Source organism: Acanthisitta chloris, unplaced genomic scaffold, assembly GCF_000695815.1.
Source record: "Acanthisitta chloris isolate BGI_N310 unplaced genomic scaffold, ASM69581v1 scaffold24389, whole genome shotgun sequence".
Lineage (NCBI taxonomy): Eukaryota > Metazoa > Chordata > Aves > Passeriformes > Acanthisittidae > Acanthisitta > Acanthisitta chloris.
In genome coordinates, this window is record NW_008693454.1 from 41934 (window position 1) to 58285 (window position 16352).

Below are 16352 nucleotides of genomic sequence, written 5' to 3' on the forward strand. Positions count from 1 at the left end.
AAGACGCTAAGCCCATGTTTAATGTGACCTACAACCGTCGTCTACGGAGACTGTAAAAAGAGGTGTGAGGAAGAGTCCTCTGTCGGCCCAACAAGTGATGGTGGTTAGTGAGGCTCTTCCAGCTGCTTGGCTGTCTCTCTTGCTATGCCTGCTGAAATTTTAAAATAGTTTGTCAATTGGCAATTTACTGACAGATGCAGAAATGCCACCAAGCTGAAAACAGAAACACATTTCTCTGGGCCAACAGGGGCCATTAATATTAATCACTTACATCCTGTAAACACTTTCTAATCAGTGGGCTCCTCCCAGCAGTAAGTACTTGTGAGGCCAAGGGCACAGACAGAAATCTGACAATACACTGTGGATCACAGCCACAGACATGGCACTTGTTCTGAAAATGGCTGTGAGAAAAATGAGATTATTCCAGGGGGAAAAAAATCAGGATATTATGGGGATAATGTTCTTGTTAACAGGAGAGGAAATAAACCCAGCAGATTGCAAATAGCACGGACAGGTACAAATTAGCATACAAAGTCTGTAGCTGTATAGGCAATGCATATAGAATTGGTTATTAAACATATCTATTTCATTAAATAGTTACGAGTAATGTGTAAGCTGCACACATTCATGTGCTCAGTCACTTGCATGCAATTATAAATGCATAAGCATTGTTGTTCATGGGTACTTTTAAATTCATCAGGAGTTTATCATTTGTACATTTCTGAAACTTCAAGCAAACTGTCACATTAGTTACTGGCACCCTCTCTGGGTGATACACTTCTAATAACAGGTATTCTGGCTTACATTAGCCTTCAAATGCTAGAACCGTACTTACACTTGAAGAGCTATGATTTGGGGCTTCTGAAAACATTCAAGAAAATACGGCAAAATTTAGGAAAATTCATGCAGATAGTCATTATACACATCCCTCCAGTTTTATGAAGACCAAATTTTATATATTTAACAATCTGACACTTTCCCATGCAGGACTATATTTCCTGACATTCCAGTATTTGGAGAATAATGAATTTTATCTTGTCACCAACTTCAGACATTTTGTCCTTTGAACAGTAGCAGCTCACACTACTAAAGAAGTATATGCTGGGCAATTTATGTTTCTTCCTCCTGCATGTCAGGTATATTCTCTCAAGCAAAAATGGCCAGTCTTTTTTTGTAATGTCCCTTTAATTGTTAATAAAAAAATTAGATTTTAATTAAAGAACTAAAAATAACCTGAAACTCCTCATGTTTTAGTTTTCCACTGCAAACTTGAAACATTTTTCCCCCTTTTTGCACATTCGGATGTGTTTCAAGAGAACTAACAATTTTAGTCTCCAGAAGACTATTTTACTCTATTTCTTTAGCTAGTTAAAACAAGCTGAGTGAGCAGAACCAGTGAGGGTTATATATTGTGTTCTTTACATGCCTGAAGTTCTACCTAAAGCTATTCTCTGTGGGAAGGAAGATATTAAACAGATACTGTTCAACAGCTTCATCTTCAAATGCATTTTAAAAAATGATTCAAAACCAGAACAGACAGGGCATGATCATTTCAATAAAATTTTGTGGAAACACTGAATGGCCAAAGTCATGTTGTGCCTCCTGAGGGACAAATAAAATGTGACTCTATTTCCTCAAAGATTTGCACAAATGCTGTGTGAGAGGATTTGGTTAAACAGGATTCTATGAGGTGCCAAGTTGTCTGTGCAAACTATCTCCTAACATGGGGGGTTTAAGCAAGATGAAGTTATTTCTTCTGACTTTCCTGCCTAAGCAGCAGAATGTCAGAGAACCTACAACATAACTGGTGATAAAAGTATTTTGGATGCTTATAATTTTTCTCTGTGTACACTGTCTGACCACTTTTTGGTAATATAACTAAGTGATTTTTTTTCTTAAGCAAATTGGTTTTACTATAAAACGTGACTTTTTAAAGGTGAATAAAAGGGCTGCTTTGTAGGATGCAATTATTCATAATGAAAAGCCATTTTTAGAATAAGATGGCACTCATCATCTATTCTATTGACTTACATGTACAAATTGGAAACAAAATGAAACCCAAGGGATCACGTGCTCTGGCATGTGACTGCATTGTCACACACCAATTACATTCTTTGTATGTCTTTGTTAGACCTGTAGTATGCTCAGGGGGTTGTATAGGTCTTCCAGCTCTTTGCCTTGTTAGGATACACTTGTAAAAGCTAAAAATGTTGGGCTAGGGCTGGGGAGTTGGTTATGTTAGATTCCTTCTCTGATGGCAACTGGAGTCAAGGCATCTGAGAGAATTAAAATGGTACAAGATTTTAGCATGAAAAAACATGAACAATCACTCCATATTCACCTTCTCCTTGCCATTAGGATTTTATAGACTTCTGTTAGAGCCTCTCACAGTCTTTTTTCCAGGCAGAAGAGTCTTTGTCAATTTAGTATTCCTGATACAGAAGCTGTTCTACGATTACGTTTGCCATACCTTAGCATGTCCTTTGAGATGGAGAGATGCTTTATAGATTTTTCCAATTTCATAAACATGTTTTCTATATTATTCCCTAGTTATTTTCCCAAGATTCTTAGCTTTGTATTTCAGAACACATAAAAAATATTTTTTTCCCAAATGCATAATGTTTTATTTATCAACCTCAGATTTCCTTTGCCTCATCACCATCATAAAATCCTTCTTTAATTTCTTTGAAGGCTATTTTTAATTTTACTACCCTTGGTAATCCAGTGTCATCATCAACCTTCACCACCTAACTATTTATTCTGTGTTCCAGATGACTTACAAGCATCTTTCTCAGTATCAGCTTCAGAACAGATGCTTCTGGGACTCCATTGGTGACATCCTTTTACTTTGAGAAGCAACCAATCCTTCTGATGCACTGTGTTGATTATTTACTACTGTACTGCATTTATTCATATATCTATTGGCTTCTTTATTTTAGTTCCTTCCAGTTTCTCTGATTTAGACATCAGATTTCTAGCCATGCAGTTCTCTGGATCTCTTCTGTAGCTCTTCTGAAAAACTCCTGCTACTTCTGGCCCTCTGATTCCTCAGCTGCTCGGGCACAAATGCTAGGTTACATGTGCCTTCTTAATACATCAGCAATTGCATATATGAACTCCTTTAGGAATCCTGGGTGACTATTAGCTTATTCCAGTGATTAACTTTTATTAATTTTACTGATTTGTTCTAGAATCTCTTCCATTAATGCTTCAATATCAGACAGATCCTCCAGTGATCTGCTTGAACCTATCCCTGTCACAGATGTAGGAAGTTCCCTAAGTTCTTCTATGGTGAGCACAGATGCAGATAATGTGGTCACTTGTCACCTATTGCTTCAACTTCTCCAAACCACTTTTCTATCATTTTGGTCATCAATCAATCCTTTTACTATTTGGTAAGCTTTGTGCTTTTGATCTGTTTAAAAATGAAGCTATGATTTTATTTTTTTTAAATTCCAAACTCTTTTTGGCCTGCCTGATTCAGCTTTCACATTCAGTCAGCATCAGTTTATACTCTGTTCTATTTCCCTTGTAAAGAGTGTCTGCTTTTTTCTGATAGCCTTGTTCATCTGGGTGTTTTGGAATAACAGTCTTTCTCAGTTCTTCTTAAAGTAATATGTTGTAATGTGTTTTCCCTGACTGAGTTCTTCTGCTCTGATTTTTTTTTTGCCTCTTCCTTAATTTTAGATTCTTACCCTTTTTTAATTATAAATACACTTGTAAAACACTTTGGGTTTTTTTGGTCTTGAGTATATTAGGCTGCTGTATGATATGCTTGTTAAAGATCTTTTGGACCTTGGGACAGAAGTCCCTTTTTGACAGGGATTGTTGGTGTCCCTGTCTGTTCCAAAAAGTAATTTATAGTGACTGAAAACTTAGTGCTCATGATGTTTACATGGAAATAAACAAAATCTCCAATTATTACTGTGTTTTCTGTCATCATAGCCTTTATGATCTCTTTGAAACTGTCACAGTGTTACAGTCCTGGCTGTTTGTACTGTAGCTCTGATAAGACACATCCCATCTATGAACAGGAGTTCAAACCAAGATGAATCTGTGTTATCCATGGATATAACTGACAGATTTATCTACCTTTAGTTCATAAACATAAACCAACACCTTGTAACTACCTAATCTGCCCTTTGGAAATGATTTGTACCTTGACATTAAAGTGTTACCTGATTTCTTTTTCCCCACAGCTTCTGTTGTGCCAATTATGTCAAAAATCCTCATTTAAAGCTTGTTGTTAAACTCACCATGAATTCTGTTTGAAGTAAATGAGAACATGCAACTGCATCTCGAAGCTGCTGCCGTGTCAGGACACGGCCAGCTGACTGTAGGTATTCCATTGCTACTTTTTCTCGTGGAGTTGGCACAGTGACGAAAGGTTCAACACTTCCCAAGCTGCTCATATCCAAAGTCAGTGAGACATTGGATCCTCGTCTGCATTAGAAAATAATTAAAACAGTTATATGCGATCTGTGTTACTGTAAGCCCCATATTCATGCAGCTGATCCTGAGTTATTTATTGTTACTAATGCCAAATGTCAAAGTGATACCTTAATAAGGAAGGAATGTTTCACAGAAGAGAACCAGGAGATATATTTCTAATTGATACATATAACAACCTGGAAATAAATTCACAGTTATGTAAGGTATATGTTTAAGAATCTACTGAAGTTAAAAATACAGACTAGAGGGTGAAAAATCCAATAAAATCAGCAGAAATAAATGGAAAGGCAGTGCAAACATTGTGACTACCAAGACAGTGGACAAGGTCTCATGTTAGGTAGGAGGGAAGAGAGACACAATAAACCATAATACATGAGCTGTGTGCCAGCAGGAGGAATCATCACAGACCAAGATGGGTTACTTGGAAATGCCAAACACCTGCAGGACAATCAGTGTTTGCTAAGCAGATATCAGTACTATAAGACTGATAGATTCAGCTGTCTGAACAGATGCACAGCTCAGTGTAAACGTCTCTAGCATTTACCAAGCAGCTATGCACATATAGAGATATGACGCCAGTTATTTTCCTACCTCTGCACGTTATACTCTCCATTAAGTATCCTTACAGGGAAGTGCTTTAAACTCTTAGGTGCTCTACCGTGCTCAGATATATACAAACACAACATAAGATTGTCTCAAGTCTCTCCTAATAGTCGTCTTGACAGATACAACTCTACACCCTGCCCATGTGTAAAGTCACATATGCCAGTGATTAACCATTTACTGGATAATCTATTATTCAGTGATTCCAGTTTTTTGCTAGAACTCTGCTTGGTTGGGTGCATTTTGTATTTGCAGCAGAACTCCTGCTGGATGGGTGTGACTGTGCAGCTCTCTGGACACTGGAATGTTGTTAATACATTAAAACTGCCCCTTTACAGTAATACCACACATTATTATAACTATAATACACACATGATCAGATAGTATCTGTGAAGCAAACTCTACTAATATTGGGGGAATGCTTTCCTTTATAGAATCATAGGATCATTAAGGTTGGAAAAGACCTCCAAGACCATTGAGTCCAACCTTTGACCAAACACCACCATGTCAGCTAGACCACACTGTTATGCCACGTCCAGTTGTTTCTTCAACACCCCCAGGGACAGCTGGTCCACCACTTCCCTGGACACTCTGCTCCAATGCTTGGCAACCCTTTCAGTGAATAAATTCTTCCTGATGTTCAACCTGAATCTCCCCTGGTGCAGTTTAAAGCCATTTCTTCTTGTCCTGTTGCTAGTTGCCTGGGCTGACCCCCACCTTGCTGCAACCTCTTTTCAGATAGTTGTAGACCGTAGACAGTGTAGCCTCATTTTCTCCAGGCTAAATAATCCTAGCTCCCTCAGCTGCTCCTCATATGACTTACTCTATAGATCCTTCACCAGCTCTGTTGCCTTTCTCTGAACACACTCCAGCACCTTAATGCCTTTCTTGAAGTGAGGGGCCAAGAACAGGACACATGTTCATCCACTGTTCACCAAGTATCCCCAGGTCCTTTTCCACTGGACATCTTTCCAGCCACTCTTCCCCCAGCCTGTAGCATGGCATGGGGTTGTTGTGACCCAAGCACAGAACCTCAAACCATTGTCCTCAGCCCATCAATCCAGCCTGTCCAGATCCCTCTGCAGAGTCTTCCTACCCTTCAGCAGACTGACATGCCCACCCAACATAGCGCCATCTGCAAACTTACTGAGGATGCACTCAATGCCCTGGTCCAGATCACTGGTACAGATGTCAAACAGGACCAGCCCCAATACTGAGCCCTGGGGAACCCCACTAGTGACTGGCCACCAACTGGATGTAGCACCAGACCATCTGTAGTATGCATCAAAACTTGCAGTGGCCCACAGGTAGTCGTTTGCATACATATTTGAACAAATGTAACCATATGACCATAAGACATTTTTTTGTTCTGACACAACTTTGATGTACTTCCTTTTATACATGTCAGAAGATCCTTTGATAATTTTTTTAAAAATTAAACTATTTCTATCATGTCAGTCTGTATGAATAGATATTACTTCAGTCACTCACCTGTCACTTAGTAAAGCACAAAGCAACAATGGCCAAGAGACAAGACTACCTGGTGGAACTAGTGAATTTCACATTGTGCCATTGTGTTCACAAGCCTATTTCAGCTTAGGTGGTGGGTGGGTGACAGCAAGAGTTTTGCTGCCCAGGCCCGCAGATCGTAACAGTGACTCAGCGATGAAAGCAGACGTGGGAGAGGCAAGAAGGAGGCCACATGGGGCTAGCTGTCTCCTGGGGTAGATGGGGGCAATTTCTGTTGGCAAAGGGAAGTGCGTGGGGTATGATTCTGCTAATTTTGCTAGCAGGTAGGCAGAGGTGAAGAAACATCCTGAGCAGAAATAATGAGTAACTGATGCACAGGCTACCAGTACTGCTCTGTGACTCGCTACACACCCTGCATGGCACCGAAGCCCCAGTTGGCAGTACCAGCACTCATACCCAAATCCAGAGCCATGACAGCCTGGAAGGCAGGCACACCATGAGCTTGTTAAGGTGTGTGCTCTCAGCTGTACCCTGCAGGAGGGTGCTGGCTCACATCCCCATATCATTTCCCTAGGGACTTCCCCTGCCTGTGGGGGAAGTCAGTCCTCAGCTCCATGACACTTCTCAAGGAAAACATCCTGTTAGATCTCTCTGTCACAAAAACCGTCCTGTGAAAGCACCTCTTCTGACCATGACTAGCAATATATTCCATGGAAAAAGGCAGCGCCTCAAACAGGTGGCTCTGAGGGCATATATCACAAATCCAATCTTTTGAAAACCATCCAGAAATCCACAGACCTCTGCAATGAATCCCTCCAAAACTGTTTAGGCTGCCTTTGGTTGGGTAGCAATTTAGACCCAGACATACTTCTGGGAGAGCCACTGAGTTTTCCTAATATAGAGGAAAAGTATTTGCATTGTTCAGTAACAAAGTACAGTGAAAATGTTAATATTTTCTTTGGCTTTTACATTGTTATAACTGACAGTGTTGGCAAAAAGGCTATTTCCTTTTTAACAGCAACAAAAAATATACCTGATCTAATTATAACTGCGTTTACAGCTTTTACCATTTATGGGGATTATTGATGAATAGTGCTGTGGAGGATCTACTAACTTACTCTGGAAAAAAGAACTAGGTTTTAGGTGCATATTTAATGAATTAAAAGCTACACATTGAATAAAATCTGCATATAGGGCAGGAAATAATTACCTAAAAGATAGCAATATTTTTAAAAGTCCACAGAAAATAGCTCTAAAGGTAATTTTTCCATAAACATGGGCATCTTGAAGAACCCTTTGGAAGAAGTATGCTTCAGTTAATAAAAAAAAATTAATAATGTTTACATTCATTAGCAATCCTAACTATTGCCAATATTAGCCTTAATCATACAGACTTCTTTATTGCATTCTTTATGCTGAGGAATAGGGCTGAAAACAGGATGTATTGCATTGTCTTGAAAGATGAGGGAGGGCCTGAACCCATCATGTGTTTGTATGTCCTAATACAAGATGCTTATAGACTCAGGTCCTCCTCTGGGTTTCTTGGATTCTTTATGTTCCTCCAACAATTAAATTCTTCACATTCTGTTGAAAAATAAAACCCAAGAATTCTCTTTTTTTTTCTTATTACCTGGATGGAAAGAGGTTACACAGTGAGCTCACCTTTTCCCACCTCCTTGGGAGGGACTGCACAAGGCTGGCCACAGAGCAACAAGGAGGTACCCCTGAAAACAAAGCCCATATTTGGTAACTATCCCTTGTCTAGAAGAGGTTTTGGATAAAGAAATTACAATCAACTGGTGACACTTCAAGTCAAACAACTAATTTTTCTTGGAGAGATATTTTATATATATGTATGTGCATATCTCCTGACTACATATGTGCTACATTTTTCAATTTAAAATTAGAGTAAGGGAACCATACACGAGGTTTCCCTTATTCATGAATGTTTACAACATTTTTTGACTTCTAAATGACTTTATATTCTTGATGTTCCCCATGTTGATAGTCAGGGCCAAATCAGAGAAGGTTTTGTTATAGTACACCTCCCCCAGCATCCTCTTGAGGTGGCGTCTTGATGGGGAAGAGCACCATGTGAGGAATCTGAGGAATTGTAAACATTCGTGACAACATTACATTAAAATCATCATGAGACTAACTCTTCCAAAGTTTCACCAGCTGGGACAGCCACCTCATCACTGGGTACATGAATAAGTGCAATCAGGAAACCACTTGTGTCTGTGTATTGTCTAGAACCCCAGAGGGAGGTCTTACTACATACTCACAGCCCTCTTTTCAGTTGGATAATAGGAACAAGTCCTCCGATGAGAATTCACCAGAGTATTTTAAATAATGCATTTACAGAAGCAGATTTTATTACATACCAGGATTTTTTAAAAAAAAAACAACCCAAAAACCCATCCAAAAAATGCAATGTTTGTTTGAAAACTCTCAAAAGGAAGCTCCACCTGTCCACCTCAGAGGGCCACCAGGTTACTAAAGCCTATTAATCATTAGTGAGGTCATTTACAGGTCTTCCCTGACTCTAAAATTAAGCCATAGATGATGGTTATAAAAATCCAATTGCCCGACACATTTTCCCAGTGGTTTATTTAAGCTGGGTAATTTCTTTAAATACACATTCCCATGTTTATTCAGCACTCCTGAAAAATGCAACACCCAGATTCCTGAACCTTGGCTTCTTATTCTCTCCAGTGCTTTTGGAAGCAGTGGTGATAGCTGCTGCCCTCCAAGAGCCACTGCCCTCTGACCCCAGCAGCAGGGACACGGGAGGTGCTTCCTCCTGTGCCCTCAGTGCTCAGTCTCTTGGCCAAGCTGCTCTGTAGCCAGGGCAAGAGCTGTGTCAGGGTGAGGGTAGAAGAAAGCCACTAATTAGCATGAAGAGTGGTGCTGGCTGTGACTGCTGGGGAGGGAGTTTGGTTTGGGGTCTTCAGATCCCACTTGTGCCAGGGCTGCTCTCCCTGGGTTTTACTGAAGGGTTGACGGGAAAAACACCACAATTGTCCCATGCATTTTGTTTCTCTGGTGCTAACAGACCAGGCCTAGACAAGGATACTGTGTCTCTCACCTTGCTGGTCTGTCTCAGCTGCAAGTGCACTGAATGCAGGTGGGTTTTGCACTGCTGCAATTACACTGCGAGAGCACAACTGGGCACATGATTTCCAGCACCTCATTGGTGCCAAACTTCACCTGCACACATAGTTTTATGTTTCAGTAGATAAATTCAAAGGGAAAAAAAAGGAAATTTGTAAAAAAGAACAGTGGAAAAAATACAGGTCTCAGCTTTCTTGCTGCTTTTAGCAAAATAGCTAAGAGAAAATGTGGTCATGTAGATGAGCTAATGTGGAATGTAAAGATGCAGTGGAGTGTGAAAAGCACAGTAAATGAGAAAAGGACTTACTGTTGTTATTAATTCTGTATTTCAATATAAAATAAATACAAATAGGAAACTGCTACTTCATCAAGAAAAATCAGTGTTGAAAAAAAGAAAAAAAAGTAGAAAAGCAGAATTACAGATAGGTTAAAATAATCTTTGCAAAGGACTGAAGATACTGCTGTTTTCTTCCAGCCTTGGGCAAGCAGTAACATAGATCCTCTAATAAATGATTGAGATATTTCTCCACAAGTGAAGATTTATAATATCCATTACAAAGAGTCCTCAGAAGGTTAAGAGATGACTCTCATTTGAAGTGAAACATAATTTGATAAATTTTGAAGTCACATTTACAGTATTTAAATAGTTGCTTCTCACAAGCATAAGAATTGATTTATGTATTTTTCAAAAATGCATACATATGCTCTGTACTTGCTAGCCTGAAATATATCTTACCACTGCAAGTGTATCTTATGGTGGTAAGATATATTTATGCTGACACTTTATGCTGATATTACTGGACATCTTGGGAAAGTAGGGCTGAATGAGAGCATAGTTACATTAATGGGTGTGATAATCTCTTGATTTTTTTCTGACCATCAGCATACAATCTCAAATAAGTCTTCTAAGCATCTGATAAAAATCTGTTATTGACCACCCCAACTTGAAAAATGAAGATTCATTTTTCCTTAGGTCTACATTCTTTTCTTGGAAATGTAGAGCTCATAAGTTTCAGTTTTCTGTTGTGCTGAGGCACATATTAAAGAAAATTCTGATAGAAAACGTTGTGAATTCTGATAATATACAATACCCATTAGTGCAGTTATCCTCTTATTTACTCTTACTTTCAATAAAGGTCAATCAATATAATCAGTATTAGTCTGAGAAAATAATGAATTAAAATTATTAGGTAATTATGTGAATGTCATCCTAACATAAACATTTGCACACAGCACTTATTGCATAAACTGTACTTTTCATTTTTGCACTCCCAGGTGCCCCTATGTGAGGTACTGTTATACAGATGCTATGCTTGCCAACCCTTGCTGACAATTTTGGGTTGCCTCTGATTTTCACTTGAACAAGGGCTGCAGCTTTTAGGAACCCACTCAGACCTTGGGTTATTGACACTTTTCAGCAATCTAAACACTACACTGAAGTACTCAAATTCAGAGGTTGTGATCAATCAGCTAACAAGGCCAAAGTATAATTAGGGTTAGAAGCAGGACTAAACCCCAGGATTTCCTAAATCTCTGTGATTTCTTCATTACCTTAAGTAATTTGGCAATCACATATCATAGGTACTCTTCTCTAAAGGAAATTACTCTTTAACTGATTAGAAGACTTGGTATTATTCATGTCAATCATTTACTTGAAAAAACCTCAAACAACAGCAGATGAATACAAACTGATTTTTATAGAAAATCTATAACTATGAATATAAAATGACTGATTTCCTTCACATTGTGGCCAGTGTAAATTGGTACAGCCTGATACCTTGAAGGATCTATTCCACTTGGCTCATGTTTGGGCATTTTGCATCAACTTTACTATGCATGAAAATGAAAAGTTCAGGAACCTGAGTTCCACCTTCAGCACTTAGCTGTGCAGCTGGTCAAAACTTGATCCACCTCCCTCTCCTGCTACCCCCTGACATACCAGTGCTACTGAAAACACTGGAAATTACCTACTGACCTCCTATCATGCTCCCACCTTTCTCTATAGGCTCCTGCCCACATTTCCAAAGACCTATTCTCTCAAAGATTAACCTTCCTCTGGCTCTGATTTTCCCTCTCCAGAGAGGAGATCCTGGACAGATAGGTAGATAATAGCCCAATTTTCCACAAATCTGCTTAACAATTAAATCATTAATAATACTTATATTTGTATTATTTCTACTCTGCCTCGCAGTTGTCTGCACCCGAGACAAATCCTGTAGCCATTGGTTTGGGCAGCCCAATCTCACTAACTGGAGGACCTCATTTACAGGGGGTAATCTGGATATAACACTGAAGATAATACCTATGACCAGAAAGCCATAGATGGAATATATTTCAGTTCAGGACTGTAAGAAATGCAATAGGATGAAGTATTTATCTTCTTGGAAAGAACGTCTGCCATTTCTGCTCATGTGTGCTCTATCACACAGCTCTCCTCATAGTATTCCAGTGCTGACCTTTTTTTTTTCCCCACTTATTTGTCACTTGAATAAACGATGCTTCCTGCCTCTGACACTGAGGAAGGGGTCTGAAAGTGATGACAGCAAGCTGTGCACATACTGGAAGAGGATATATGGCTGCTGTGAGACAAGGCTTAAAATCCTACGCATCTTCCCAGCTACAAGAAACCTCCTAGCAGGACCTGACAGTGTACTCCAGCCCTTTTTGAGTCCATAGAAACTGATCAGGAGCCTCAGCTATAAAGTTTAAGCAAGGCTTAAAATCCTACGCACCTTCCCAGCTACAAGAAACCTCCTAGCAGGACCTGACAGTGTACTCCAGCCCTTTTTGAGTCCATAGAAACTGATCAGGAGCCTCAGCTATAAAGTTTAAATAGCTTTTCTGGAAATTGGAGTCACTTCATGTTCTCTCCAGAGAGTCTGATCTTGTTCCCACAGCCATGAGCAAGAGCAGGCCAATACCTCTAGCACTAAATTGCAAACAGTTCTCAGGATCTACTCACAGCTCAGCAGGTCAGAATGAGCTGAGGAAACAGTTTTGACAAGTACTTCTGGATTAAGTTTTAAGCAATCAGTATCTGGTTAGGACAGGAATGGCTCAATATCCTGTAGAGGAAAACAGCTGACATCAGTGTAGTTTCAACTTTCCCTCTTTTAATCAGGCTTTCTAATGTACTGCCAATTCACTCCTGTTCTGCCCTCGATAAGGCTACGCTGCTCAGCTACGGGAACTGACTGTTCAAAAATACAAAGCTTATACAAGCTCCCATCTTTTCCTGTAGATTATTTCTACAATCAAATTGCATTTTGTCACGCAAATTTTTCTCTCCAATGAAATTTGAATGGTAACATATAGCTCCATTTCTGATTCATAGTCACATATATGTGTCTCCAGCATGAATGAAAATTGAGTTAACTGTTCAGAAGTTAAAATAAATGAATATGCTAATTAGTTGTGATTATTTGAGCTGTTTATTCAAAGAGCTGAACGAGTGTTTACTAAGTCATGTGTTTACTAAGTTATTTGCTTTAGATGGTAGAGCTTTAACTGAATGCAGTCTTGTTTATTGCTATCATTATCTGCTTGCATTGCAGCATTGCTGTATTTCATACTGGAGGCCTCATTGCACGAACATATTGGGTGACCTGTTCTCTCTCCAATTAGTGCACATACGAATTTAAACCCAGCAACAGTGAATATAAACAAAAAGGATTAAAAGAATAAGAAAATGGAAAAGAGAATGGAGAGTACTAACAATTGACTCACAGGGCTGCACATATTAAACAAATGCACAACTTAAGGAGTTCAGATACTAAATTTACTTAAGGTAAGCCAACAAGAACTGGCAATATCTTCCCCCTGCCCCTGCCCTCCCTGCCCACATATTCTGTCTGCTGGGACTTTTACTTGAACAGTAAGAAAAAAAATTGCAGAATATTTGAATATTTTTTGCCATATTTGTATGAGTGGCCCCTCTATGATTTCAGTTCCTAAGTACCTCTGTGATGCCTTGGAGGATCTGTAGCCACGTACCATCATTGCCAATTTAGATCTCTTGTCCAGGTGCAAAGCCAGATTACTATTCCCAGCACAAGCAAGGGTCACTTCTTTGCTGAACGCTACAGCATGCCCAGAGGGTGTTTGCCTGTGTTACACAGAGAACCCCAGCCTATCTATCTAGGAGAACTGACCTAATCAGTGAGGATGGAGAGGTGGAACACTACAGCAATAGCTTCTAGGAAGTGTTTTGATAAGACTGCTTAACTGAGATTTTTTGCTATTTAGTTGGTCAGCCTTATAGTTAAACGAATGAATAATCGATCTTAGATTTTTCATCTTCTGGATGAAAAAAAGTGTTGGTTTGTTTTTTGTGGGCTTTTGTTGGTTTGTTTTAGGTTTTTTTAATATAACAGGAGCCTTATGTAAGTCAATTTAGCTTCATGTATTCCACAATAATCAATCTCTTAAGCACAAACTCTACTTCCATCCTGCAACTCTTGCTCATTTAAACATTATAGTATATAACTCTTAAATCCAAACAAGCAAATATGTAATCAATTCACACATTAATGTCCTGAAATACTCTTTTGAGGCTTTAACCAAAACCAGCTGACCTGAAAAAAGACATGGGCAGGAATATTTTTAACTTAAATGAGCAGAATCTTCAAACAGTGTCAGTAAGAGAAAATTATTTTTTATTGTGACTTGAAGACTAATCAGTACAATGAGCTCTTTCCTGGTGAGTTTACCATTTGGGAAAGACAGGAAGGAACATCTGGGAAAAGAGGCGTTTACTACACCCTGTCAACCTTAAGATAATAAAAAAGCACATTCCTTGTTTATTTGACTTGGTCTTCATTATCTTTAAACTACTGCAAGTGTCACATGGAAGATTTCTAAGCAGACAAATGAATTGTTAATGCACTTTGAAGAAATTACTGAACAGCAGCAGTTCCTGAAGAATGTAAAACCTCCAGACCCACATCATTGCTCAACAGAGCTGCGCCATCTATGGACATTTACAAAGGGAGCCAGCGGAACGGCTCTGCTTGGTCAGACAGTGGACAAGGCAGCTAAGGCTTCCTGCACAGACCCTGAATCCTTGTAGCTCATACACTGTGGAATGCACTATTCCATTTCCAGGCTGACTGATGTGCATAAGTTATACTACGAGTTGATGGGATTTAGAGGTCCTGTCCTTAGAGACAGGACCCATATATGTGCACTTAGATCTGCCATTTAGCTGCTTCTAAAGTCTCCAGAGCTGACACCTAAGCTAAGTATATAAGCCTTTCTGTTTTTCCAGCTTTTTTTCTTGATCCACTTTACTAGTTTGGTTTTCCAGCCTTGTTTTTGATGGGAAGGCTTGTTCAAGCAAGTATATTAATGTGAAAAGTGCCTGGATTCTCTTTGAAAATGAAGTTTAGAAAATCCACTTAGGCTTGCAATTTGAAACAGAGCAATATTTGATTGCTTTTAAGTCAGCTGTAAATGGCTGCATACCAAGGGGTACTTTATCTTGCACTTCAGAGGTTAGATAGACCTTTAAAAGGCATATGGCCAAGCTGGCCAGTCTCATTTCACCCTCAGCATTGGTGTGGCTGCACCTTGAATATTGCATTCAGTTTTGGGCCCCTCACCTCAAAAAGACTTTGAGGTGCTGGAGCATGTCCAGAAAAGGGCACTGAGGCTTGTGAAGAGTCTAGAAAACATGCCTTATGAGGAACAGTTGAGCGAGTTGGGTTTGTTTAGTCTAGGGAAGAGGTGGCTTGGGGGTGACCACAGCGTCCTCTACAACTACCTGAAAGGAGGCTGTAGTGAGGTGGGGGATGGTCTCTGTCATGCCTGCAGTGAGAGGACCAGAGCGAATGGCCTTAAGCTGAGACAGGGGAGATTCATCTTAGATATTAGGCAAAACATTTTCACTGTTAGGGAGGTCAGGTATTGGAATAGGTTGCCCAGGGAGGTGGTGAAGCCATCATCCCTGGAAGTGTGCAAAAGGTGTCTGAATCTGGAGCTGGGTGATATGTTTTAGTGGTTTAGGGGTTACAGTGGTAGTGTTAGGTGGACAGTTGGACAGGATGATCTTGAAGGTCTCTCCTAACCTTAATGATTCTATGATTCTATTTAGGGCTGAGCAGCTGATGAGGAACAGACAGGTAAGTGATCTGGAGCTCTTTTCTACAGAGCTCAGCAGATCCCTTTAAGTCCATGGCCCTGGCCACTGCCTGCCTTCATCAGAGATGTTCCTATAGCCTGCCTTCATCAGAGATGTTCCTACAGGGGACTGCATAGATTGGGCTTTAGAGAAGGGAAATGCACCTGTACCTGTGCCCAGAGATAAAGGCCAGAGCAAGGGCTTTCTGGAACTTCTCTTTCTCATACACGCCATCAATAAGTCAGTACAGATTAAAAATTTCAGAGTGAAATAAAAAGAATTGCTTCAGATTTCCAGTTCTCTGTTAGCAAAGGATTCATGGCATTAGGAAACTTTAACAGCTTTATTTAAATTCACTTCTATGAATTTGGGTAGGGGAAGGAAATGTGAGGATTTTGACAAAAGTAGTGTTTCTCTAAATGCACACTAATGCACACAGGGCTCCATAGAGATAGTGATGTAACACAAGTCAGGTTAACATATGTTGAAGGCAGTCGTGTAGAAATATGAATGTAAATTTGGTGTACTATGTAAGGCCAAAGGCTGACCAGTATCCTGTTTTCAATAATGGCCAGTAAGAGGAGGTTTAGGGAAA

At 39.7% G+C, this 16352-nt stretch overlaps 1 protein-coding gene across 1 annotated transcript in view; it reads right to left on the reverse strand.

The window, feature by feature from the left end:
* PTPRR (protein tyrosine phosphatase, receptor type, R) overlaps window positions 1-16352 on the reverse strand; it is a 73823-nt gene that overhangs the window by 28156 nt on the left and 29315 nt on the right. Inside the window, exon 5 of the mRNA XM_009083086.1 lies at window positions 4257-4443. Coding sequence (XP_009081334.1) covers window positions 4257-4443 — 187 coding nt within the window. The remainder of the gene's footprint in view (window positions 1-4256; window positions 4444-16352) is intronic.